The sequence below is a fragment of the Camellia sinensis genome, chromosome 2, assembly GCF_055761805.1.
Source record: "Camellia sinensis isolate YWXY chromosome 2, ASM5576180v1, whole genome shotgun sequence".
Taxonomy (NCBI): Eukaryota; Viridiplantae; Streptophyta; class Magnoliopsida; order Ericales; family Theaceae; genus Camellia; species Camellia sinensis.
The window spans coordinates 61,925,011-61,952,032 of record NC_138962.1 but is presented as its reverse complement, the minus strand read 5'-3'; the positions used below and the strand labels follow the sequence as shown (position 1 = coordinate 61,952,032).

General features: G+C 35.2%; 1 protein-coding gene and 1 long non-coding RNA gene across 23 annotated transcripts; both read right to left on the bottom strand.

Moving 5' to 3' along the window:
• Positions 1-1,142: 1,142 nt before the first annotated feature.
• On the bottom strand, positions 1,143-27,022 carry LOC114281594 (uncharacterized protein At5g08430). 22 transcript variants are annotated; one of them, XR_014360985.1, is made up of 11 exons: positions 26,645-27,022; positions 26,290-26,369; positions 25,507-25,693; positions 25,325-25,412; positions 15,208-15,949; positions 14,114-14,732; positions 12,509-12,567; positions 4,870-4,902; positions 2,517-3,674; positions 2,158-2,185; positions 1,143-1,726 (listed from the first exon to the last, which is right to left on the bottom strand). XR_014360985.1 is itself a non-coding variant. In XM_082914592.1 (11 exons), exons 6-9 carry the CDS (start codon positions 15,707-15,709, stop codon positions 3,656-3,658), a joined length of 651 nt encoding a protein of 216 aa, XP_082770718.1. In that variant the 5' UTR covers positions 15,710-15,949; positions 18,361-19,107; positions 25,325-25,415; positions 25,507-25,693; positions 26,290-26,369; positions 26,645-27,022; the 3' UTR covers positions 1,143-1,726; positions 2,517-2,743; positions 3,604-3,655. The 22 variants fall into 22 exon arrangements, 21 of the variants coding, with proteins under 21 accessions (XP_082770718.1, XP_082770716.1, XP_082770729.1 ...); XM_082914592.1 differs by lacking the exons at positions 2,158-2,185; positions 4,870-4,902 and adding an exon at positions 18,361-19,107 and having other exon boundaries at positions 2,517-2,743; positions 3,604-3,674; positions 14,114-14,184; positions 25,325-25,415; XM_082914590.1 differs by lacking the exons at positions 2,158-2,185; positions 4,870-4,902 and adding an exon at positions 18,361-19,107 and having other exon boundaries at positions 2,517-2,743; positions 3,604-3,674; positions 14,114-14,184.
• On the bottom strand, positions 7,197-9,048 carry LOC145820069 (uncharacterized). Its single transcript, XR_014360989.1, has 2 exons — positions 8,289-9,048; positions 7,197-8,184 (listed from the first exon to the last, which is right to left on the bottom strand). It is a non-coding gene; the product is annotated as an uncharacterized LOC145820069 (long non-coding RNA).

Here is a 27,022-nt window from a genome sequence, read left to right as displayed (position 1 = left end):
TGAAAGATAAATTAGATAGTGAGGGGGTTATCACCAATTCCCCCTTAATTTCTCAGAGCTTATTTTCTGATTTTTAAATAAAAAACTAATTTTAAAAAAATAAATATCAAAGCAAATATTTTTAAATTTTTAAAAATTATTTTTGCCTAAAAAATAGAAAATCATATGGTAATTCACTATGGTTTTAAGTTTTCACAAACCATATATATTCTTTTGGTTTTTAGTTAATTTTTTAAATATTTTTTGGTCCATTATTTTTTATTTTTTTAGATCTACTTAATCTAAATACATTTAAAAAGTATAAAATTTTAAAAAAAAAATTAATTTTTTTTTAAAAATATAAAAGTACATTTTTGTAATTATTGATTTTTTTTTTTATAAAAAAATTGTAAATATTCTACTTTTTAATTACATTTAAATTAATTGCATTTAAAATTGAATAAAATATTTAAAAAAATCACATAAAATGAAAAAAAAAATACAAATTAAAAACTCAAAAATTAATTTTGAAAGCAAACAGGTTTTAAATATTTTTCAGAAAACTAATTTAAAGAACTTGACCAATAGATTTTCAAATTCATTTATGTAGATGTAACCAAGATTCTTGAGTACTAATTTAAATGAATGCATCGCAAATTCGTAAATAAACCTACTTGCAAGGACTGATCCAAATCTTAGGTCTAGTAAGATACTTAACTAACTAGGTTAGTTCAGTTAAATTTTACCATAATCAAAACTCCCTCCATGCTATGATATCTCATGCACCAAAAAACCAAAAACAAAAAACACATAAGGTGCAACTTTGAGCCAGGTAAACTAAAATTGAAATGCTTCCTTCTTACCCCAAACATAAGAAAAGCAATTATAAGCAACTAGCAAAAGATAAACTAAGCTCAACTTCTCAACAAATTGCACAACAAACAATGGAATTACATGTTGTAAAAGAATTCTCAAGAAGTTGAAGGCATTGCCCTAGTGGTACAGGCATGTCCCGGGTTCGATCTTCATCCTCTACCTCAACCACTGTACTTTGCATCACCAAAAGAAAAACAAAAAGAATTCTCAAAAATCTAATCAGGAATTTAATCTGATCTGTGTCTCCTCTTCATGGAAGAAAATCAAACTGTGGTCAACAGTAACAATAAAATCAAAAGCAATTATAAAATAAATAAGTTTTTCAAAACAAACCATCCACTTCTGAAATCTTCAGTTTCCTGCAATTATTCTCGAGTTCAAGCTATTAATGCTGCCAAAACAAATAAAAAACAGAACATTCACTTAACAAAACAAGTTTAAAAACAGTAAGTCTACTTATTTGCTTCTCTATGTCTGGGAAATTTCTGGTAGACAAACCACAAACTTCAAGTAATAATTTTCTGGGGAAAACCCGAGAAGAGCATTGTTCAATGAGATTGCATTGTCTTAACTTTGACCAACTTTCCACACCTTCAACTTCAAAGCAAAAGGACTAATCTCGCTCCAGCGTTTCAACATTGACGGCTAATGGGGCCCATTTCTTTCTTCATTTAGCCACTGATAACGTCACACAGGTGTATCCACGCGTTTGAGTTTTTGCTTTCGAATTGCAACCCTTGAACCATCATTATCATCACTGCTACTCAACCCAGTCAACTGAACTGCCGGGGCCTCTTGGTTTCTCGTAATGTTGGTTCTGACCTATCCAGCTCTTCAATGATAGATGCTAAGAAACGTTTCTTCTTTGCAACTAAGCATAAAACACAGAGAACAAATAATAAGCTGTTTTACGCTTTCTATCAACCTGATCAAAATAATATAAATAAGAATGAATAGTAAGCAGAAATTACAGAAAGATAAGGAGTTCTAATCAAATTGATAGGTTTATAGCCTATAATCCACGATAACTACGGCACCCGTTACTTGAGCACAAGAGCAATGAAAGCAGCATTCATGCTCTTCACAAAATCTCCTCTCAAAAAAGCATGCATCATTGCCATCAAAATAATGATTACATTTCCTCTAAATATATATATGTATATATATAAGAATGCATTTAAATAATTACATTAAAAAATGGAACTATTCCATTTAAACTTAGGAATGAATCTAATGAGTTCATGATAGACTGTTACAAGAAATTCTCCACTTCCATGGGAAGATGAGGAGATATTTGCATACCTTTATAAACTGTCTCACCTAGGGTAACCTATGAAAAGAAGTGGGTGTAAGGAACGAATAGAACTTTCAATTTCATTGCAGAGTTTTAAATTTTATGTTTATCATCCCTTTACACATAGAATCATAATTTCAAGAAACAATGTTGAAGCAATCAAAGTTTTGCAAAAGAAAAATTCTAAGTACATTTCTGAAAAAATGGAACTTGAAATGGCTTGAAGCCAAAATTATATCCGATAGTTAATAGTCAGATTTAGAAAACTGTTTCTTCTTGTACTGTATTATTCAACACAACGTTTTTAGAACATCCAAAATTATTAATGGAAATACATGCATAATAGTAGAAATTTAATCAACTATACCTGAAGAAAATCCACTGCCTTTCGAGCTATCTCCTGAAATTGCCGAACTCCCTAGGAGGATTGATTTTGGCAAGCTTTCATCTCCCTGTTTATTTTCTTTAATGGCATCATTGGCCATAGTTTCAAGTTCTGATACATCCGCAATCACCTTGGGAACCACTTGTAGCAACCGCGACTGTTCTGATGGCTTCTGAGGCAGCTGTCTTTTCTCCATGTATTCAAAGAACGTAGAAAACCATGTAGGTTAAGGGGCACATTAACATTATACTGCAAATATTGTCACCTCACAGATGCTAAACAATTTATTTGTGAGTATATGAGCATTTATTTACATTCTCATGTGGATGACCCCCATTTTTTTGATTTACGATTTCTCTATCCCATTGAATTTGGGGAGTAAAAATTAATACATATCTTTTAGCAGTTTAAGTCTGAAACCATAAATCAATACAAGGTGTCAATTCAAACTGGATGTATAAGTCCACAAACGACGAAGCATGGACACCTTTTTGAAGGTCACATACCAGTGTCGCAGACACACTTTGGACACGCTGGGGGCACGTTGGGACACCATGCATCCCCTTTTGGACACGCATTGGACACACTAGGGACACCTCGTGTCTCATTTTTTATAAAATATTATGGTTTGATTTAATTTAATTTATTTATTTTAACTGAAATGGCATATCCAAGGTTATGAATTTGATGAGAATAAATATTTGATATAGAATAAGTACATAAGATTAAAAAAGGAGACATATTAAATATATAAAATTATATGTTTTACATATGTCCCCAACATGTCGTGTCTTGCATTTTTTGAAATTTTGTGTCATGTCACGAGTCTGTGCCTATGATTGTTAGTCAACAAATCAAAGAGTTTTAGCTTCTGCTCCTGCATACTAAAATCATAAATCAAATGAAATCTTAGGTTGTGGGTATTAACAAAAGAATAGTTGAGATTGTTCAGCAGTAATCCCCTTAATTTAGTGACGTGTGTGGTTGTTGCTGTACAAGCTATCATAGCCTCTTGGCAAATGCTAGTATACTGAATCTTCACTCACAAAACACTTATAAAAAAGGATATTCCCGTCTCCATCCTTTCTCATTTGCTCGATCAATGAGGTTTCTCAGTAAATTCAGCTCTCTAGCAATCCACTGACAATTTTCAATGTAAAGAAAGGTAAGCAGAAAAATAAAAAGCAAGCAACAGATGACAAATAAGCAGAAAGATTACAATGAACAAGGTGACATTTGGATGTTCTTAAATGAAAACCATAACCCCTTTTTTTTTTCTTCAACAATTGGGTATACAGGTAAACCAGACTAATCCCAAGACCCATGCCTCCTTACTGTAACCTTATTCAGATCAATCCATAAATTTTCGGTAAAACAAACAGGCACAAGGAAATGAGATAAAAAGAAAGGGATCTACTTGACATGCATAACAAAATGGGATGATTACCATTTATTGAGATAATCGGCATCCTAAGGGTAGAACTTGAGTGCAACTAATTATTCAATAGAAGGAATGGTAGGACACATTGGCCAAGAGAAAGCACAGGACCACCAATTTATGATGACACACTGCAGTAAGTTTCTAAACAAAAGACACAACACATAATTTGTAATACATATAATGTTATAGGAAATGTTTGTGTTTTTCAATAATTCATTTCATAACCAACAAAAGCCCAGAGTTTCACTCTTACATACATACACACTAACAAACAATGTTGGATAGCTTGATATACATGGTTGGGTCCATTTCGTAACAGCTTAAGCTTTTGAAAAAATTTGTGACTTGACAGGGTATCTGAGCTCAGGTTGGGAGAGGCCTTGGGTTCAAGCCTCTCTGTTTGTATTGTTTCTTCTTTCTATGTATGATATGTATTGATGTTTGCATCTCCACGTGCAAGATGGGATTGCACGTGAGGGAGGCTATTGGATAGCTTGATAAACACTGTTGGCCCATTTCTTCACAACTTGAGCTTTTGTGACAATTGGTGACTAAACAAACAGATCCACACATAGAGTCATAGACAAACACAAAGGATGCGCTAAAATGCAATGCTTTGGTAGGATATACAGTGAGCACATGCTGAACTTCAACTCAAGAAGTCCTAAGAAGCAGACTAATAAACACAGAAGAAACCCAGAAGCTTTCGTGACCAGACATATTTGGCCTTTTTTCCATTTTATTTTTGTTCCTTTTTGCTCACTCATATTATTTGCTCTCAAGATTGATGGAAGTTAAATTCTAGACTGTACAACTCACAGATTGTTCTATGGAAAAGCACAAAATAAATGAATAATGTACGTTTACAAATAACAGTGGAGCAGAAGTTCATACATGCTTTGTTATATCTTTGTGCAGACTTATGGCCTTCAGTTCAATGTCCACCAGTCAGATAATTGTTTCAATCAGACAGTTTAAATAAACTTTCAATCAGAATATTTAACATTGATTAGCTAAATAAACAGAGAGAAATGTAAGGAGCAGCAGCAAAGTTTGTCTACATAATCCTGGATTGTGACACAAAATAAGTTCAAAATTTGTTTTTAACATTGTAACATAGTGATTCCATTTAGTTAAGATATAATATAATAACCAACTTAAAATACTTGGTGAAAGAATAAAAATGCCGTAACATGAGATGATCAATACACAAACACAAGTGCAGATTGCTTTCTTCTTAAGGCCAGTTGTCTGCTACAGGATCCTTATATATTGAGAATATATATATATATATATATATTGATCAGCAACAAAAGAAGCTTTTTTTTTTTTTTTGGATAAATAAGATAACATTTATTAAGAAAGCATCAAAATGATGCAAAGAATACCAAGCCGCTCAAACAACGAATGGAAGAGAAAGCACACTGTTAAAAAAGATATATTATTGATTGATATTTTGATTACAAGATACATTAATTACAATTCCTATACAATCTATATATAGAAGAAAATGTGGTAGTAGGTGTAGTGGAGGTGATAGTGGGTTAGGTGAAGTGGAGTGTGTAGTGGAGTAGAGGTAGGTGAAGTGGAGTGTGTAGTGGAGTAGGTGAAGGTAATGTGGTAGTAGGTGTAGTGGAGGTGATAGTGGGTTAGGTGAAGTGGAGTGTGTAGTGGAGTAGAGGTAGGTGAAGTGGAGTGTGTAGTGGAGTAGGTGAAGGTAAAGATGGGAAATTCTAACAGCCCCCCGCAAACTCAAGGAGGAGAGAAACTAACCAACTTGAGTTTGGAGAGAGTAACAAAACAAGAAAATACATAAAAATAAAAAAGGATAGGAGACACTGTATGGTCGTGTCAGACCGTTGGTGAAGACACTGTATGGGGTGTCATAACGTTGTAGAGGACACTGTATGGTGGTGTCAGACCGATGTAGAAGACAGTTTATGGGGTCATGTCGGACCGTTGTAGAAGACAATGTTGTGACAGTTTACGGAGTCTTGCTGGACCCTTGTAGAAACTAACCGGAATCTATGTCGGGACAGTTTGCAGAGTCTTGTCGGACCCATAAAGGAGCTAACCGGAATCAATGTCGGGACAGTTTACAGAGTCTTGTCGGACCCATAAAGGAGCTAACCGGAATCAATGTCGGGACAGTTTACAGAGTCTTGTCGGACCCTTGGAAAAGCTAACCGGAATCAAATGTCGGGACAGTTTACAGAGTCTTGTCGGACCCTTAAAAAGTCGCACCCTCAAAAGGTGTGCCCAATTTTGTCAAAAGGCGTGCCATCAAAAGGCGTGCCCAATTCATCAAAAAGGCGTGCCATCAAAAGGCGTGTCCACTTTATCAAAAGATGTGCCATGAAAAGGCGTGCCAGTTTGTCGGGCGGCAAGAGGCGCGCGATGCGCGTGGCTGCCTCGGCTATTTAACCATGACAGAGCCTGAGGCCGAGGCAGAAGCAAAAAAAACTGCGAAATCCTCTATACGCTCGGAGAGCTTGTCTCTGCAAATCTTGAAACACCCGGAAACCAACCCTTCTCTGAAACACTTAGCAACCCAAAAACATGGCCTCTTCTTCCCGTCCAGCTACCCAGAACCTGCTCACGCTCTTTCCAGAACTGAACGAGCCCACAAGAGAAATAACTGGTGCGGTGGCCAGTGAACCGCAACCAAACACCTCTGGTTTTGCTCCATTGAACTTTCCGATGCGGTCGGTGGAGCAAAAAATGGCGATGCAAACTGATATTGAGGCTAATCAGTATACTCTGAAGTCATGCGTGGAAACCATGACGGCGGTCACAAATTTGTCGAACCGGCTGCAGAGTAGGACAAATGAGGTGCAGCATTTAAATTCCCAGCTGGCTCTGCTCCAACGCATGTATAAGGATGCGCGAGCAGAGATCAGTGTGCTAAAGGCAGAAAACAAGGAGCTGAAGCGGAAGGCCACCGTGATGTTCCGATTTGGAGGGCCACCATATGCTGCAGTGGAGGAGCAGGGAGTGAACGTGCTCGGTGGACTAGGAAGCACGGAGGCAACACCGTCAAGGGCCGGCCAGGACGGAGGCAAAAAGAAGAGACCTGCGGCTGAGTAGAGAAGAAAAATCCCACTGTGGGTGTGGTTGTTTTTTTTTTTTTTTTTTTTTTTTTTAGATGTAAAAAGGGTGAACGGGAGGAGCCCCGACATGAATAAAAGAAGTTTGTGTGCAGATCTTCCTGCTTCTTCTGCTTCTTTTTTTTTTTGTTTTGTTTTTTTTTTTTTTTTTTTTTTTTTTTTGTGGAGAACTGTGATCAGGGTGGATCCTTAATATAAATAAAACAAAGTTGTTGTGCAAATCTGTATTTGTGTTATTTTTTGTTTTTATTTTTTTTGTTTTTATTTATTATTATTATTATTTTTTTTTTTTTTTTTGGTGTGTGTGTGTTTGGAAAATAATAATAATAAAAATAAAGAACATGAAGTGTGGGAAGCCAGTGGAAGGAATAAAACGAGTTTTTTTTTTTTTTTTTTTTTGTGTGGTTTTGGGTGCAAAGAATAATAAGAAAAAGAAAAAGAAGAATAATAAAAAAATGTATGAATGGGGGAATAAAGTAAGGCAAATGAGGGAGATGATTAAAGTGGTCTGGGGGAGAGAAAAAGGAACCAGAGAGAGAGGAAGTGGGGTGATTAAAAAAATAACAAAAAAATTTGCATCAGAAAGTGCATGTGTGTGTCTGTCAATCCCGTGGGTTGTGAGTGCCGTGGGTGAGAGAGAGATTGGTTGAGGGTCATTTACATTTGTCATCATCACTTCACCACTACCCCTTCCTTCTATTCCAGTCCTCACCCAGACGAAACCGCGTAGATCTGAATCCACTGACTTCCAGAACCCTAGCCCCAATTGCGAACTCGGTTCTAGCAATAGCGTGAATGGCGGCAGTGGATGCTCAAAATCCTCTTCTTGGAGATACTACTTGTGGTTCTCTACTACAGCAATTGCAGCGAATTTGGGATGAGGTTGGTGAAAGTGACGAAGAACGGGACAAGATGTTTCTTCAGTTAGAGCTGGAGTGTTTGGATGTGTACAAGAGGAAGGTGGATCAGGCTGCCAAGTCAAGGGCACGACTTCTTAAGGCCTTGGCAGATGCCAACGTTGAAAGGAGGTTGGGCAATTGAAGATCTCGATTCTGTGTCGATTGAATTCACTGATCGGACATTGGAGATATTACCGATATTCCTGAAATCAAGCAAGGGTATTTGGCACAAAGGCATGCAATGGTGGCTGCCAAGAACTTGAAGTTGTTGATGACAGGAGGAGAAGAGAGTGGAATGGCTACTTACAGAGCTGTCTGGCCATTAGCATTTGTTTCACTTGGTAGAAATGATGCAGTGGCACAAATCCTCTTTATAACAATGATTGGATACATTCCTGGTATGATCAAATCCAGGGACTTGTTTGTGGGGAAGACAAGGAAGCAACTTGGCCTCACATCTGATCTTCCTTTACGGCAGAGTTCTTGTTGTCGATGGTGGTGCAAGTTTGCGGTGTGCAATTTTGGGTGGCAATCCTGTGGTACAGGCTCAAAATAATGGATGGGCGGGTATAGTAGTCAACGGTTGTATTAGAGATGTTGATGAAATCAATGGCTGTGATATTGGGGTGGCGAGTTGATGGAGGTCTCAAATTGGTTGAGGTCCGGCGGGCGGTCCGGCGGGCGGCCAAGGCGAGGTTGCCGCCCGCCGGTGAAGCGAAAAATACTAAGGTCTTAACCTTGCTCTGATACCATGTTAAAAAAGATATATTATTGATTGATATTTTGATTACAAGATACATTAATTACAATTCCTATACAATCTATATATAGAAGAAAATGTGGTAGTAGGTGTAGTGGAGGTGATAGTGGGTTAGGTGAAGTGGAGTGTGTAGTGGAGTAGAGGTAGGTGAAGTGGAGTGTGTAGTGGAGTAGGTGAAGGTAATGTGGTAGTAGGTGTAGTGGAGGTGATAGTGGGTTAGGTGAAGTGGAGTGTGTAGTGGAGTAGAGGTAGGTGAAGTGGAGTGTGTAGTGGAGTAGGTGAAGGTAAAGATGGGAAATTCTAACACACACTACCTCCTAATTAAGAATATCCTCTAAAAAATCTAGAAAAACAAACAAATCCGGATCAAACTTCTGTTCCAACCAACTATACAAAACTATAAGGAGACGACTCTCAAGCCATGAAACGCTATGATGAACATCTTGAAAGGTTGCCGCCCGCCGGTGAAGCGAAAAATACTAAGGTCTTAACCTTGCTCTGATACCATGTTAAAAAAGATATATTATTGATTGATATTTTGATTACAAGATACATTAATTACAATTCCTATACAATCTATATATAGAAGAAAATGTGGTAGTAGGTGTAGTGGAGGTGATAGTGGGTTAGGTGAAGTGGAGTGTGTAGTGGAGTAGAGGTAGGTGAAGTGGAGTGTGTAGTGGAGTAGGTGAAGGTAATGTGGTAGTAGGTGTAGTGGAGGTGATAGTGGGTTAGGTGAAGTGGAGTGTGTAGTGGAGTAGAGGTAGGTGAAGTGGAGTGTGTAGTGGAGTAGGTGAAGGTAAAGATGGGAAATTCTAACACACACTACCTCCTAATTAAGAATATCCTCTAAAAAATCTAGAAAAACAAACAAATCCGGATCAAACTTCTGTTCCAACCAACTATACAAAACTATAAGGAGACGACTCTCAAGCCATGAAACGCTATGATGAACATCTTGAAAAGTTCGCCTATTACGTTCCATCCAAACCGGCCACATCAAACAAAGCGGCACCACAGACCACACTCGCCGCCGCCGCCGCCGCCGCCGACGGCCAACTCGAACGCCACACCAACTCCACAGCATATCCATCACCCGCCATGGCTGAACCCAAGCAATTCCAAAAAGAGAGCAAATAAGACCCTATAAACGACTCGCCACAGAACAATGCAAAACAAATGATCCACGAACTCCCCATCCACACAACACATACAGCAGCGATTTACTAAATTATGACCTCGCCACACCAAGTTATCAATCATAAGATTCCGGCCTAAGGCCGCCGTCCCCATGAAGAAGGCCACCTTGGAAGGAACCCTTGGCACCCAAATGCTCTGCCAAGGAAAATCTCTCCTCACCACCCCCACCAAACTTTTGTAGTAGGACAAAACAGAAAAACTCCCCTTGGCTCCCACCACATTCCACCCCAAAACATCCAACCCTTGCCCAGTCACGCCCAACCCATACAAATAACCCCATAACCGTAGCAATTGATCAACCTTCCAATCCTGAACCGGTCGGCGCAACTGAATATCCCATACCACCACATCCCCACCCCCCAAATAAGATGCCACCATAGCTTCTTGACCCCCGCCAGGGCAAAAATCAATGGAAAACGATCTGCCAACAAAGCCTCATCACACCATCTATCCTTCCAGAAGTGCACCCTCATCCCGTCACCCACCCAAAACCCCACCCTCTCCCAAAACTCCACCCTCCCCAACCAATTCTTTTCCATAAACCACAACCATGAGAACTAATCACATTCCCTGACCCCCAACCCCCTCTCTCCAGGACATACTTACCAGCCACCACCCGTCTCCATAGCTACTCCGGCTCCCAAGCAAAGTGCCATAGCCATTTCCCCAACAAAGCTCTATTAAAAGTCATCAACCTCCGAACCCCCACACCCCAGCCTCTTTTGATTGACATACCTGGCCCCAATCCACCAAATGATATCTAAAGTCAACCCCCCAAGCACCCCACAAAAAATCCCTTTGAAGCTACTCCATCCGTCACGCCACCGATACCGGAATAACAAGCAAAGACATGAAATACGTTGGCATGCTACTCAACACACTCCCGATCAAAGTCAACCGACCACCTTTCGAAAGATATTGCCTCTTCTATCTGACCAACCGGCGTTGAATCCGTGCCACAACTCCTTCCCACACCCCTGACACCTTAAACGTTGACCCCAAAGGAAGGCCCAAATAAGTTGTTGGAAGAGCCAACACCTGGCAGCCCAACGCCGCCGCCAACACTAGAAGACTCTCTATCTGACCCACCGGGATCAACTCTGATTTCCTAAAGTTAACCCGAAGACCTGAAACGACCTCAAAGCATAACAAGACACATCGCAAATACCCTACTTGCTCCGCCCTTGCCCCACAAAAGATCAAAGCATCATCAGCATACAGCAAATGGGAAACACAAATAGGCGCCCCCGTAAGCGATCCTACCAAAAAACCATCTAGCAAACCTTCATGAATGGCCCTATCTAACAGTCTACTCAAAGCCCCCATCACTAAAATGAGCAGTAAAGGCGATAAAGGATCCCCTTGACGGAGACCTCGATGTGTCGGAAAAAAACTTGCCGGCGAGCCATTAACCAAAACAGACATCCTGATAGTAGAAATACAAAACAGGATCCACTGGCACCAAGTCTCTCCAAAACCCATGCGACCCAGAACATACAACAGAAACTCCCACCGGACATTATCGTAAACCTTTTCAATGTCAATTTACAAAGCAAACCTGGGAGGTCCTGTCGAATCTGGGAATCCACACACTCATTGAACACCAACACTACATCCAGAATCTGGCAACCACCCACAAAAGCATTTTGAGATTCAGACACAACGTCTGTAGGACCCCACGAAGCCTATTTGCCAAAACTTTAGCCAAAAGCCTATTACAGATAAGAAAAGGTACAAAGAGAGGACAAGAAGTCCTCTTCAAATGACTTAATATTGAGAATATTTTTCAATAGCAACAATATTCAATAGTCATATAAGCAATTTATGAAGCCAACCCACAAAAGGCAGGGTAAGGCTGAAAAGATAACCCAATGAAGTACAATGATATAGCGAATGCCTACACAACAAGGGGCAGGAGTGCAGCAAATCAGTCATCATTTGGTACAGGCAAAACTGTAAACTGATGGGTAGAGGAACTCTAGATTAAGAAAATCTGAACTGTAGAGGAATGGCTTATTTGCAAGTTGCATGAAAATAAGTTCAGATTTAGGGCTAGACAAAAATAATAATCAATCAGTCTTGCCACAGTTTGTTGCATATTTTCTATATCAAATGGGTGTAATTGCCAGGAACACTTGCCCTGCATTTTTATCATTAAGACCTAATAAAAAAAGTAGGTGATGGTTCAAATTCTGCAAAAACAGCCTTACTTTTCCAGTTCAGTCAAGTTGAAAGAAATTACAAGTATCCAAGAAGGATGGGAAGCATTCGGGGACAGAGAAAGCAGATTATAAAGACCCAATAGTTCCGCCGCTTCATTTGACTGGATCCTCAGAAAATTCAAATGCAAACTACATTTTGTTTTTAAATTAGTTTTTCTGATGGTAAAAAAAATTAAAAGAAAAAGGAAGATTTTTTTTTGCTCCTCTCCATTAATTCCTCTTCTAATCGGATTCACTTATAATAAAAGTATTTATGACACTGATCCCTTTATCAATATAATTAAAGAAGTTTTACTTTTCCAATGAATAAAAGAAAAAAGAATAAAAAAAGTAGGAAGAACTTACTATTTAGGCTTTTTCAGTAACCCATCTTTCACTTTTTGACTCAAACCTTCACATTCTTCCTGTAAAAGAAAAAAGCAACTACTGTAATGATAGAAATGATAAACTACTAATGGTATGTTGAACTATTCAAAAAATTTAACTTCCGATTAATGTTTTCCCATCTAAACTAAAGTAGAACTTTGGGATGAGTAGTACAGGAAATAATAAGAATTTATTGGGGACAAGTATAAACATTATAGTAAGGAGTGAAAATTTCAAGAACAAACTGTGGCAGTAGGAAAAATTTCTAGAAATAGATGCACAAGTCACTATACCTCATAATTCACTAAATACTAAAAAATAAAATAAATAAATAAATAAATAAAAATTCAATACATTTTCATATTTCTTCATATTTATTGATTTTTTTAAAGATTTATTCACAAATATTTAAAAACAGGATAAAAATTCAAAAACTGTGTATGAAAACTCAAAACCAAATATAATCTGCATTAACAAGGAGAATCTGGTCACTATACCTCATATATGGAGTCCACATTTGATTTATTGCGAGTTAAATTTGTAAGGTCAATTTGATCACAGATAAACCTCACAGTTTTGGCTACTCTAAGCAGAATAATGTGGCAGGAATGTCCAAATGATTGTAACGAGTGTATGTGCATATTGGAGGGTTATTGCCATATATGCATTTTGAGTTCAAGAAAAATAGTCCACAATGTATCTGTGGAACCCAAAAAGAACTTTCAATAAAGACAATGGAAATTAGAAGATTATTGCCATGCTTCAGTTTGATGGAAGTTTGCATTTTCATTCCATTAGTCAAAGCTAAGAGGGGTGCCTAAACCAAAACAAAACTTGTCATTCCAATCCATACAATACAAAAATACTACGTTCAAAATGTCACAAACTATAAATAGCATGCATTATCATTGATGCAGGGAAGCGTGTGGAATGAACACTTATACAGAGAAAACCAAGAACAAAATAAAAAAGATACTCTCTCTTCCAAATTGTATTATTAATTGACAAAAGTTTATTTTCCCTAAGGCTTACAAAGACATTTATACTAAATTATTTATTGCTAGTCAAGAATATTAAAAAGGAAAATATTAATTCCTATAGAATAAGAAATACATAAAATAAGAAAACTAAATTAATACAAAATACGTATCAATTCTTGCATATTCTATACTAACCAAAATATTTCTAATTAACTACTAATTCTAAAATAACAAAATATCGATCTCTTCAAATCTCATCTCCATCATTACATCAGTATCCTCCATGATTATTAGCGCTAGGAATTGGGAACCATGGTTGTCCATTATTCATGTTAGTCATATACTGACTGAAATCAGAACCGTATTACAGGAGTATGCTCCATTTGAATTCAACAATAAAACTTTAATTAAGGTAATGGATGGATAGAAAGAAGAAAGGGATAAAACGTGCTTCTAGAATGCGATCCATCACTGAAATACTGTGTCACAGTGAAGAAGAAGAAAAGAAAAGAGGAGAAGAAAGGGAACAAGAAGTAGAAAACAAATAGGAAATAAAGAATGAAAAAGAAAAGCCACTGAAAATACTTCCACACAATATTGTTACCTCAGAGAAGAAAACATCTGAAAGCATGCTGATGCAAATGTCTTTGACATATTTGAAACCTGGAGGAGAATCTGTGTATTGTTATCCCCCTTAGATATCTTCTTGATGCCTGGGTGCATACAAAATGGTAACAGTACGAAAACAATCAAAAGTTTAATGATAAAGAAAATGTGTGTAGAAAACAATAGGTTTCCTGGGCATTGGAATCATTCACATATCGATGAAGAATTGGTTAGGTTTCTGAGAACTCTAGGATAAAGTCATCAAATAAACGAATTAAGGGAAATCTGACAATTCAAAACACAATATCAAACATTTAACTTTGACATGTTTTAGTGCAATCTACGAGATCATTCCAAAAGATTACATGGACTCTACACCCATCAGATTCTGAACACACTGTATTCTCTCAAAATACATAAATTAACATGAATGGAGTAACTGGATTGGGTCGTAGATTCTACTAGTATGGTTCCTGATATCAATTTCATTCCTTTATATTTAGCTTCCTGCAAAATCAGTACTTGTTCAGATTTCACTTCACTTCTTTTCACTTGTAACTTCAAAACTTTAACCAACTTCTTTTCACTTGCCACTTGAAGACTCCATCAAATAAATTCTACACATAGGTTCATCTAGAAGTCATTCCTCAAAGTTGTTTGGATATAAAAACTAAGTAAAATGGTATACAGTCCTCTTCCAGCATCTAAAGTACTGAAACAAAAAGCATAAATTGAGTTACTTTTGCTTCTTTCTGTTGTGCAAGTTGTGACATGTTCTTTACTTTTTTAAAACGTATTGCTTGGGTTTTTGATGGATTGATAAGTCTATCTTTCAGAGAGTTCTATTATTGATATCATAGCACAACTAGTTAGAGCACTGAATGGCCTGCTATTGTGATAAATTTATGCAAGTCAAATATGAACTAATACATTGCAATAACAAAATAGCACAACTAGTTAGAAAGCACTGAATACTAAACAGTCACAACTGCCATGAAGGAGATGACCATATTGTTAAGAGGGAAATAACACTGTCCTTTTAAAAAAATATTACTTTATGGTCATGCAGTTTGTTAACTCATCAAGACAAACCTGTAACTTGCACAAGCTGATGGGAATTTCTCTGAAAGGAGTCATTACGGTCTAATTTAACTCTGACAAAGCTTCCTATTAATTTGTTTTCAAAGGTTTCAGGTTGCTTCAGTAGCTCCTGCACTAGGCTCCTCTTCAGGTAGACAAGCTTGATGTTTTCAGAAACAATGGAAGCAAAACAGCTCTGTGGAGCATTGATCACTACCTCCTTTTCCAGGGATTTCCTATTTGTAATTAACTCTCTCTGTTTTTTACAGGCCACCATGACATTCTTATCCTCAGCTTCTGAACTGAGTCCTAGTTCATCCTCATCTGACGACTCAAGGTTCTCAATAAAATGGGGTTGGAGGAGGTCACACATTTGATTTCTGTACACTGTTTTCTGCCCCAAAACAGACTTCAGTCTTTCATCGCATAAAATCTTCCTCCTATTGTCGAGGCAAAAAAGCTTGTGTTCATTGATGTATTCTTTAATGATAGAAGACACATCATATTGTGACATTTTTGTACTTGTGTCTTTCACCAAGTGACGCAAGAAACTCCATTATTGATTTTGATCCCCAACCAATAAAATCTCTTTTTCATCACAACTCCCTTCCCATTGGATTTTACCGCCCTTTTCATCACAACTCCCTTCCCTTTGGACTTTACCTCCCTTTTCATCACAGCTCCCTTCCCTTTGGATTTTACCACCCTTTTCATCACAACTCCCTTCCCTTCTGACATTCTAATCTTCCCTCTCCTGCAATGCAATAAACATAGAGTCAGTGAAGAGATTGAGAAACAAAGCTCAAGTTCGGTTTACAATACACCTCACAAAGACAAGAAAAAAGAAGAAGGAATTAACAGAATAAAAAAGAAGTGATACAAAAATAGTATTCGTTACCAAAATCCTACATCAAAATTCTTCTTTTTCCAATATCACTTGAAAAATCTCCAAGAAAAGATGGTAGAATAAAGAATACAAGAGCAACATAGACAATATTAATGCAGTTGAACCATGAAGTCCAACGTATGTGGAGGAGCCAAATTCACTATTTTTCTCAACTAAAATTCATAAAATAGAGACAGTGATGTCAAGTTGATCACACTTTGTGTGCCAAACGTTGAATATTGATGATATTGTATTGACTGGGAATGATGTAGAGGAGATGGAGAAATGAAGGACTTGGCTAAGGAGTTTGAAGTACTTCTTGGGTGTTGAGGTTGCTCAATCTAGATATGGTATTTTCATCTCTCAACATAAGTTGTTCTAGATCTTCTTAAGGAGACTAAGATGTTGGGATGTGAACTTCCTAACACTCCCAATGAATAGAGTCATCAACTTAGTGATAGTGGAAGTGATATGTGTCCTTCGTAATTGTAGTTAGATTTGTCAGTTTATGCACTCACCTTGTGAGATTCATATAAATGTCGTGTAAAGGGATTTTGCAGTATTTGAAGTCACACCTGGTAGGAGAATATTATTTTCCAAACATAATGACTTACAAATAGAAGGCTGTACTAAAGTGCATTAGGCTGGATTTATTACAGACAAGATATCTATTTCAGGGTTCTGCACCTTTGAAAGCGGTAATCTTGTGGCATGGCGCAAGAAGAGGCTATCTATGGTTGCCACGTCAAGTGTGCAGGCAGAATTTAGAGCTATGGCTCATGAGATATGTGAATTGTTGTGGTAGAAGTCAATTTTTGAAAGAATAAGATTTTGATCAGAAAGGCCCTATGAATGACTGTAAAGCTACTATTGATATAGTTCATAATTTTGTTGTTGCTGATTCAAAAAAATATATATAGTTCATAATCTAGTTCACTATGATAGAACTAAACATGAGAAAGTTGACAGACATTTCATCAAAGAAAAGTTAAATGATGGTATTATTTATACTATGTTTATCAAAATTGAGGATCAACTTAGAAATATTTTGCCTAAAGGAGTGGGTAGTACTTAGTAGCAGGAATTCTCAAAAAGGGTGAAGCATAGTTGCATGAAGCAGGAGTGGGAGCAAGAGCACAGAAGCATGGGCACATAGAAGTTTGTTAAGTTGGGAAGGCCTCGCGGAGCACTTATGTATTTTATATACATAAATATATAACATAAAATAATTTAAACATAATTTATTTTTTTCATTTTTTTGTGGCTTTATTCAAATATATTTTTTAGATTGGCACTAGGGTGTCCGGATCAAAGCCCGACTAATCTCCAGGGGTACACAGTCCCTCGGCAAGGAGTTTCCCGCAAGTGCACTACGGTTAATTCAAGGTTTTTTTCCCTATCCGATGGCCCCAAGGAATTGTTAACACCCAAGAGGTTTCGATCCCTGAATCTTGGAGGGAGCACACCCCCAAGACCCAAGGCCTTGTCACTAGGCCAACCCCTTGGGGTTGGCTTTATTCAAATATATCAAAGTTCATTATTCTATTTATATAATGTGTTCTTTTTTTTAGTGGACTTTGATTTCTATACAATTGGTTTCCAATAATCTTTGGATTTGTAAGGTATAACCAATTATAGGGCCAATGATGAAGCCCAATGAACTTTTAAATGAAGCCCATGACACAAGACTAGGTCAAAATAAAAATAAAATAAAATAACAAGATAAAAAAAGAAGCAAATAAAGCGATGATGCTCTCTCATCTTCACTCTCATTGAAGACAATGGTTGCTTCGACTCTTCTCTCTCGATCCGTCCCTCTCGTTTCACATCGTCTTATTCGATAGGTATGTCTTGTTCTACCCAAATCTGATTTCTTAAAAAAATCAGATCCATGTTTTGTTTCAGATCCATGCCCAAATATGCTTCAGATCTATACCCACCGATCCCATCTTATAGATAGAAATGCGATTCTCTCCCCACAAAAACACATTTCTTACACGTTTCTTTGAAAGACATTTCTAAAAAAAAAGCCCCTGATTGCTTGATCCCTGCTACTAAGGGTGAAGTTTCTACCCTAGAAATGCAATTCTGCGATTCAAAGAAAGAAACATGATTCAAATTGAGAAGAGACCAGTCAAACCAAGGATTATAAACTTTTTTCTTTTTGACTAAAATGACTGATAAAACAGTGACAACAAGAGATTATTTGGTATAAAAAGAAGGGGGAAACAATAAAATAGAGAAGAAAGACTGAAAGAGAAAGATTCATAGAAGAAAACCTGGTTGTGATTGGATTAGTGGTCTCAGATTTTGAAGATTGCTTGAATTCGCTGCATTGTTGGGTCTTCAGATCTGAACCACCTCCTCTATTCTTCAATCTTTCTGATGGGGACCAAGAAAGAAAGAAAAGGAAAGGAAAGGAATGAAGGCGTAAGAGGCGTCAGGTTATTGGCTTCTTCAAGATATGATTGGGTAGGTGTATTTGGGCTTTTGGGTTGCTGTGAGGAGTTGAGCTGGTAGGTTTTTTTATTTTATTTTTATTTTTCATTAGATTGGGCTGAGTTAATGGGTCGAGGTTTATAAATATGGGTCGGGTTTAGGGTTATAAGGAATGGGTTGGTCCTTAGGGATTCAGGTTATACACTGTATAATCCTTGCACTTCTTTACACTGGTTTTCTCCTTCACTATTGAAGGAATAACTATGATGGTGACGATGATATTCAGAGTCAACTGTTAGAAGACAAGGCGGTGGCAGCAACCAATGAACTGACTGGGTTTCGCTGCGACATTGATAAATAACGCAGTGGAGGTCACGATGAGAAGAGATGCAAGGAAACAATGCTGTCCACAAAGGAGTTTGCAAAGGCAGTAGTCAGCAGCGCAATGGCGAGGTGGTGAAGGTTTCTGGTGGCTGGTTCAGGATTGTAGAAGAGGCAGCGAAGGTGTGACTTGATGGTGACGGATCACAAGTTTGCTCTGATACCAAAATGGCGTAGAACCAAGAACTCAAACGGCACAACCCACCCTAGATTTTCTCAGAAAATCATGCTCTCTCAAAATCAATTATTATTCATTCAAAGATGAAATTTATGTTCCACAATCTCCACAAGTATATAAGACTAACAAGATTATTAAAACAGAACGAGAAAAAAATTAATTCAGAAACAAAATCTCCTAAAAATTCTAGGGTTCCACATGACATCTCTTACTCCTATAATAAGTCTTCATTTCTTTCCTTTCTTACGGCAAAACCCTAGTCATAGGTAGAAAGATGCCTCTCATTTATCGAGATTTATATTTTTCTCGAAGAGTCTATTATGACTCTTTTCTAATTGACATAAAATGTGTATTTATTGGCTACATCTTGTATATAGGCAAAAATTCACTCTTCTCACTATTTTTCATTTAATGAAGTTACTCTCTCGCTAAAAAGTTAGTTTCTAATTTTATTTAATTTAAATAATGTATTTATTGTTTGATTGGTTGTTTACATATTTACTTAGAAACATACATATATTTTTTGATGACGGGATGTTTAAGCCTTACGCGCACCTTGACTAATCTCAAGACCCGTGCAAAGCGTGACCCTAAGGAGTTGATAGCGCCTAAAGGAAATTGAACATGAAACTTGGAGGAAGCACACCCCCAAGCCCCAGGCTACACCTGCAAGGCCAACCCCTTGGGATTTACCTAAAAATATATATATACTTATAACAAACAAGATAAATAGTTTCACCCTCTTAAAAGCTTAAACTAATATTTATTAAAAAATACATAAAAAAAATATTTACTAAAAGCTCAATATTATCCATATTTTAAGAAATATATCAAAACATACACACAAATAAATAAATAAATAAGTAAAAAAAGTTTTATATTATAAATGAATTTATATTATATATAAGATACATAAACGCTCCCAACCCGTCCCCTGCTTCATTCAACTAAGGTCTAGTATGTTGTTTTATCATGCTCTTAACTTATATTCAGCTTTACTTTGTTGGGCATTCACAATATCTTTGCCCTATTTTGAGGGGGAATGTTGGTTATGTATTAGTCAAGAGGTTAGTTTTGTAATCTCCCATATGTAAGTATAAATACAAGGACTTAAGGGAAATAACCCTAGTGTGCTCATAGTCTCCTATTTTCTTATAACGTTATCTATCTTCTATCTTCGCTATTTTCACACTTCCATTATTAATGTAACCTTTCGTCAATTCTACTTACAATACAAAAATAAGTATGAGAAAAATAAGGCCTTATTTGGGATAATAGATTTTTAGCCAAAAAGTCAAAAAGTCACTATAAATTGTCACATCACTTTTTCTACTTTTTTATACATCTTTTCGTAAAAAGTTCAAAAACTAATTAAAATAACCAATTCTCAAACGAGCCCTAAAATTAGTAACAAATTGTTAGCTAAAACCAAAATTGGCATCACCATGCTAATGCACATTACCATGAGAAGATCTTATGGCCAGCTTTTTAAGTACATAAATGTAAGGGTAAATTACACCGACACTCCCTGCGGTTTCTGTTTAATACAGATCTTCTCTCACATTTGAAAAATTATACTTACCCCCTATCAGATTAAAATGACATATTTGCCCCTTAACCTTTATACTTAAAAAATAATGCAAATATTTTGTTCATGTCATTTCAAGAGAAATAACAATCATCTTCTTTGGTTTAACTCATGCAAAAAATTGAATTTTTTTATTTTTCATTTTTCATTTTTTATTTTTACTGATTTTTTTTAATATTTTTAACTTTTTTTAAAAAAAATTTTTAGATACACCTAATCTAGATATACTTAAGAAGTATAATATTTTTTGTGTGTGTGTGTGTGTTTTTTTTTTTTTAATTCAATAAATACAAAAATATATATATATACAAAAATTCAATACATTATCTTATTTTGTTGTATTCAATGATTTTTTTAAAAAAATTTTTGTACAAATTTTATACTTTTTAAATATATCTAGATTAAATGGATCTAATCTAGATGTAATGATAGAAACAAAAATGAAAAATTATATTCATATATAAAAATTTATACAAAAAATATCATAAAAAGGGCAAGATGGTTATTTTGAAAATTTTAGGGCATGACATCAGCAATCCAGGGGGTAATTTGTGATGAGATTACAAACTTCAGGGAGGGGAATGTAATTTTTCATATGTGAAAGAAGAATCTGTATTAAACAGAAACCTCAGGAGGTGTCAGTGTAATTTACCCTAAATGTAAAAATCAAATTTTATAAAATCTTAAATACATATTACATGAATTTTGTCTGAACAATTACAAGAATGGCCCTATTGCCATAGCAAATATTGTTAGGTCAAGTGTGAGAATAACTAAACATGACATTAAATATGGTTGGGTTCAATGGTACCCAACCATATTTGCTTTGTCAAATGTTTTAGCACTGTAAGCTAATAGTGATAATTGCCACTAAAATAATTATATCTTTTCATAAATAAAGTGTGATTAAAAATAGTCGATCTACATTAAAAAAAAAAATGTGATTAAAAATAAATTTGTATGCTTAATATGCGTGGGTTCATTTCCTAACACCTTATGCTTTTGAGACAATTCAACATAGTATCAAAGCTCTAATTCCAAGAGGTTTGGGGTTCTAGTTTTGTCACCCTCGTTATTTTTGTCATTGTGCACCTACGTTATATGGACTTGGGTACAATTGAATACGAGTGCATGTCCAAATGTCAAACCTTTATAAATTTAAATATTAAGATATTGGGATATGTATCCAAAATAGGATACGGGTATGGAGAATTGTTATGGACACACATATATATTACATACTATATAATTTTTTTTTTATTTATTGTTTTGATATGTAGGGTATTCTTGGCCGACTTACGGAAGTCCGTACAATCCGAACAAGCTTTCTGAAACAGGTTTATCCCCTATGGTCTATAACCCCAAGAGTTTTGCTGACGAAGGGAGTCGAACCTGAGACCTTAGAGGGAGCAAACCCCAAGTCCTAGGCCTCATTCACCATGCCAAACCCTTGGGGTTATTACATACATAGTTGTCAAATCGAGATTCGAATCATGAATCGAAATAGCCCCATACCGAATTGCGAATCGAATTGAATCGAATCGAATCGAATCATGAATCGTAAAGATTCGGTCACTTTTTCTAAGTTACTTATAAAAATATATCTACACCCTTGGATGTTAAATATATTTTATGAATATGACATGTTTAGACTTAAATCAATAAAAATGTTGTTTTGGATTATGGTCACATAGTTTAATAAGTAATAAGTTAACAAAGGTTCCTATGTAAAATCACCATCTTACCTTTTTCTTTTTTTAGATATTTCTTATTAACCATTCTTAATAAAAATAATAAGTAAAGACAAAGTCTCAATTTTCAAAGTAACAATAATTTAACAACAATATTGATATTTAGACAATAAGCATACATATTTTTCCAAGTAACAATGACCAAATAATAGAATTATTTAGGATCTTTTATTTTAAAGCCTAAAATATTTTAAAAGGTATAATTGATCTCACTTATGTAATATTCAACTATATTTAATTTAATACAATAGAAATAGATAATTTCTTGTGTAAGTTACTTTAATCTTAAAGAAAATATATTATGATTTTTTAAGCAAACAAATGAGAAGGTTAAAAACATGTTGGGTCTGACTGAATCTGATTAGATCATATTAAAAACTCCATGATCTCTAAAATAACAACAAATCATGCATATGTATTACTTATTTTGGTACTAAACGCCGTTAGAAGTTGTATCATGTCATTTTTACCAAAAAGATGAAGAAAAAAATAGTTAAAAATATGTTGGACATGATCGTTTCAAGAATTGCATAAATAGTAAAAAGTGAATCGAATCATGAATCGAAGACTCACTATAGATTCACTTCCAAAAGAGATTCACCCATAGATTCGTATCGATTTTGCAAAAACTATTAATCGAATCACGAATCGTAAGATTCTGATAATAGAGATTACATATTATATAATATTTTAAGATAAGATGTTGTAAATTATGTAAAAATGTACTTAAAAATTGAATAACGTTTAGAAAAAAAGGGGGATTTTTATCTCTTACCTATATTAGAAGTTATAAATGTTTCTTTTTTAATAAATGTGAGCTTATTCTCAAGGTTTTAAATAACGATGGCGGTTACTATAACGGTAATAGCAACGTTGACACGGTTGCGAGGTGTTACAGCCATATGGTGGCGATAACCGAAACCGTGAATTTTTTAATTCTTTGCACAACTTTAGAAAAACATACCAAGATACTATTGTTTAAAATGATTTTTAGAATTTTTTGTTTAGTTTTAAAACATGATCTAATATATATACTAATTTCTATATTAGTTTTAAGTAGCTACTATTGTTAGATTTATTTAATTTTCTTTGATTTACTAATTATATTTATGGATAACTTTCAATTTATTAAGAAAAACAATGAAGTATGTTTAATATTAAAAATAATAGTCTCATAAACATAAGTTCAAAATAAAAAATGTCAACATAATAATGTAAAAGTATATAACATGAAATCTAAATTTTGTTCAATAAATTTAACAGAAGGGAAATAGATATAAATTAATATTCAAATATAATTATGTGAAAAAGTATAAAAATCTTGTAGAACTTGAAGATTGGACATTCAAAACATTTATAAAATTTTTTTTTGGGTTACAACGGAAAAAAAAAACCATGTATAAATTTTTACTGAAGTTCTATGTAAAAAAAAGAGAAAATAGCATTACATACAAAAATGGAAAAAATAAATATAAAAATAGAAGCGTACCAATCGTAACGGTGCTGTAGCGACAATATAACGGCCGTTATGGCCTTTACATAATGGTGGTTGCCATTACGGTGGTGAATTTCACACCGCTATAACGTCCGTAACGGGTGGTTGTAACCACTACAACTGTTATGTAACGCCATTACGTAATGGTTGCATCCACTTTTTAAAAAGGGTCTAAATTAGGTACGAGTGTTGGACACAAATTACACTCCCTTATCCTTGTCATATCCAGTGGACACAGATACTTTGCAAGAAATAGAAGAGTCCATGTAACATAGTAATTCCATTGTGCACTCAATTCTACTTGCACACCATGTTCTCTCAATCTATTGTTAGTCCATGTGTGAGACAAAGTTGCACATGCAAGGGAGTGCTAATTTGATATACATTGTTAGACTCATTTCCTAACAACTTAATCTTTTGAAACAATTCAACCAAATCATCAATATATTTCAAGGAAAAATATTTAGGTAAGAAATTTAGCTAATAAACAGACTGGACTTGGTGTGAATTGGGTTTCTCCAAAATCTCATTCAGTAAAAGATAAAGAAAGACTGAAATCTTAGTTTGAAACCAAATACAAAATATAAAGGGTATGTTTGGTTTGTGTTTGAGAGATGTGTTTTAGAGATAAAAAGTACGAAAACATGTTTGGTTTGGTTTTTTTTAAAAGATGTTTTGGAAAATTATTTTGAGATAGAGTTTTGGAAAAAGTGATTGATTTGATGTGTGTGTGAGAGAGATTTGTTTGGAAAACTTGTTTGGTTTACAAGTTTTGGGAAATTTTTTTGGGAAAATTTGTTTGGTTTGGTTATTTTTGAAAACTTATTTGTAGAGAAAATTTCCCAAATTTTTTTCAGAAAATCAAACCAAACGAGCCCAAAATCTTTCTGCTATTACACGTACATATTACTATACCAAAATATCATCTATATTAAGACTAATCTGAATATGAAGCAATAAATCTAAATTTCATGAATGGATCTAAATCAAAAAAATTATGTTAAGACATAATTTATAGAAAGACTTTTTTATCAGCCATAGTAGGACTCTTTAGTAGCCCTAATAATTATTATTTTGTATTATACAATTTATGTCATTGCTATTCTTTTAAGTTTTAATGCTTACAAAAGCAAAATTTATGTTGTCATGTTGAGCAACCTAAGCACTTCAAATAAAGAAACTATTTTCATATGTTGTACCTACATTTGAAAAAAGCATGCTGCCCAATGACTAGAAGAAATTAAGACTATAAATCTCATTAACAGGCATATCATTCTTAGTAATGTAATTTCATTCCTAATCTTGCATTCCTATCATTGTAACAGAGACTAAAAATTGATAATATATTCATAATGCTAAATAGAGTTATATGTTCCATCTAATGTATCATGAGTTGAGCAAAGCAGCTAACCTTTTGAAAAATAGTATGTCGTAGAGATTTCCGTCAAGGGGTTTCTTTCTTCACAACAAAGAGATAGTCTCGAACCAAATAAAAGAACCTACTAATAATGAAAGAAATCATTTTGCAACGCAAAGGAAAATTAACAGAATTTCAAGAATGTAATTTGCAAGTCTTCTTAGATAGTATCATACCCCATCAGAGTCGACATCCATATTCTCTTCCCGAAGTAGTGCAAATTTTAAGTAGTATTACAGAACCCTTTGTTCCTTCTAACACGTGCAAACTCTGCAGTAGCGATGCAGTGCTGGCACACAGCTTTTAGACAGCAAAAGCAATGGAATTTTGAACTCTTACAGCAAATGAAGCAAGAATGCCACTCTGAAATAGAAAACGGGATTCACTTGGCATACTCTTACAATTTTTTATCCAACACAACGAAAATAAGATAAGAAACTAAGAACATAAAAACGAAGAGCAGAATTTTGGATACTCTGAACTCTCAATGTGTGCACAGACTAATAAAACTCGCAATAGAGGTGATACTCGCATTGAGTCATCAGCAGACTCTGGATCATAAATTAAGCATGTTAAATATTATTTAAATCCATTGCAAAACAAGTATTACTTGTCAATTTCAATTATTATAAAATTCTATAACATATTTAATTGATCACAGATAAAGGGCAAACAGGGTTTTCATAAACATTCAGTACTTTTTCTTTCTTTTTTTTTCCTGACCAAGTTATATGGAAGATAGGAAACTTTAAGATCATCCAAAAAACGTAATTGAAATACATCATGGCATTGTATGTTAACTGATGAGTCTTTAGATTTCATCCATGCCACACACATAGCAATTGGTTCCATGCTTTTACTTAAAAAATGGAGATTTCATAAAAAACAAGAAAACAATAATAATAATGTAATGTCATAGAAAAAAAGAAAATCAAATCACACATAAATGAGTGACTTACTGCAAGTCCAGCTGTTTCCAGACTCAACAAATGACTCATCTTTCGCCACACACTCAACATGATAAGCTTCTAGACAATCCCTGAAAATCAGAACATTTGACAATTAGACATGATAAAATTAATTCCATGACAAGAGTAGAAAAGATTTCATTATAATAAAAGCCATCAATATAGCTTATAGCAATGATAACACTCATTGTTTTTACTATTTTGAACAAATTACACCCATTGTTCAAATTTTGAAATCACTTCTTTGTTTTTTTGAAATAAAAAACTTACTAATAAGATGAAATTGATGGTTTAAGGAGAGAAAAAAAAAAAAAAAAAACTAGGGTTTCGGTAGTAACACATTTACCGACGAACCCACTGCTGATCTAGGTTATCCAGATTCCAGAATCCAGCGCAACCCACGAGATCTCTGGTTAGGGTTTAGATTAATAAGAGAGAGGGTTTGAGATCGAAAAAGTAGAGAATCCTAGGGTTTCGATCTTGGGAGTGGCGGGCATATCATGAATTTGACTAGTAAAATTGGACTAATGGGTTTATCAAGAAATTTGATCCATTTTGGTATACTTTGAATGGCTTTCAAGTAGATTACAGAGTAGTTTTCAATTCTGAGAATTTGAATCGAGTTCATCGGCAATGTGGAGCTTGATCGCATTACATTGTTTGTGTAGAAGAAGAGATTACTAATCAACAGTTTCGCCGTGATTTTTAATGAAATCCAATACAG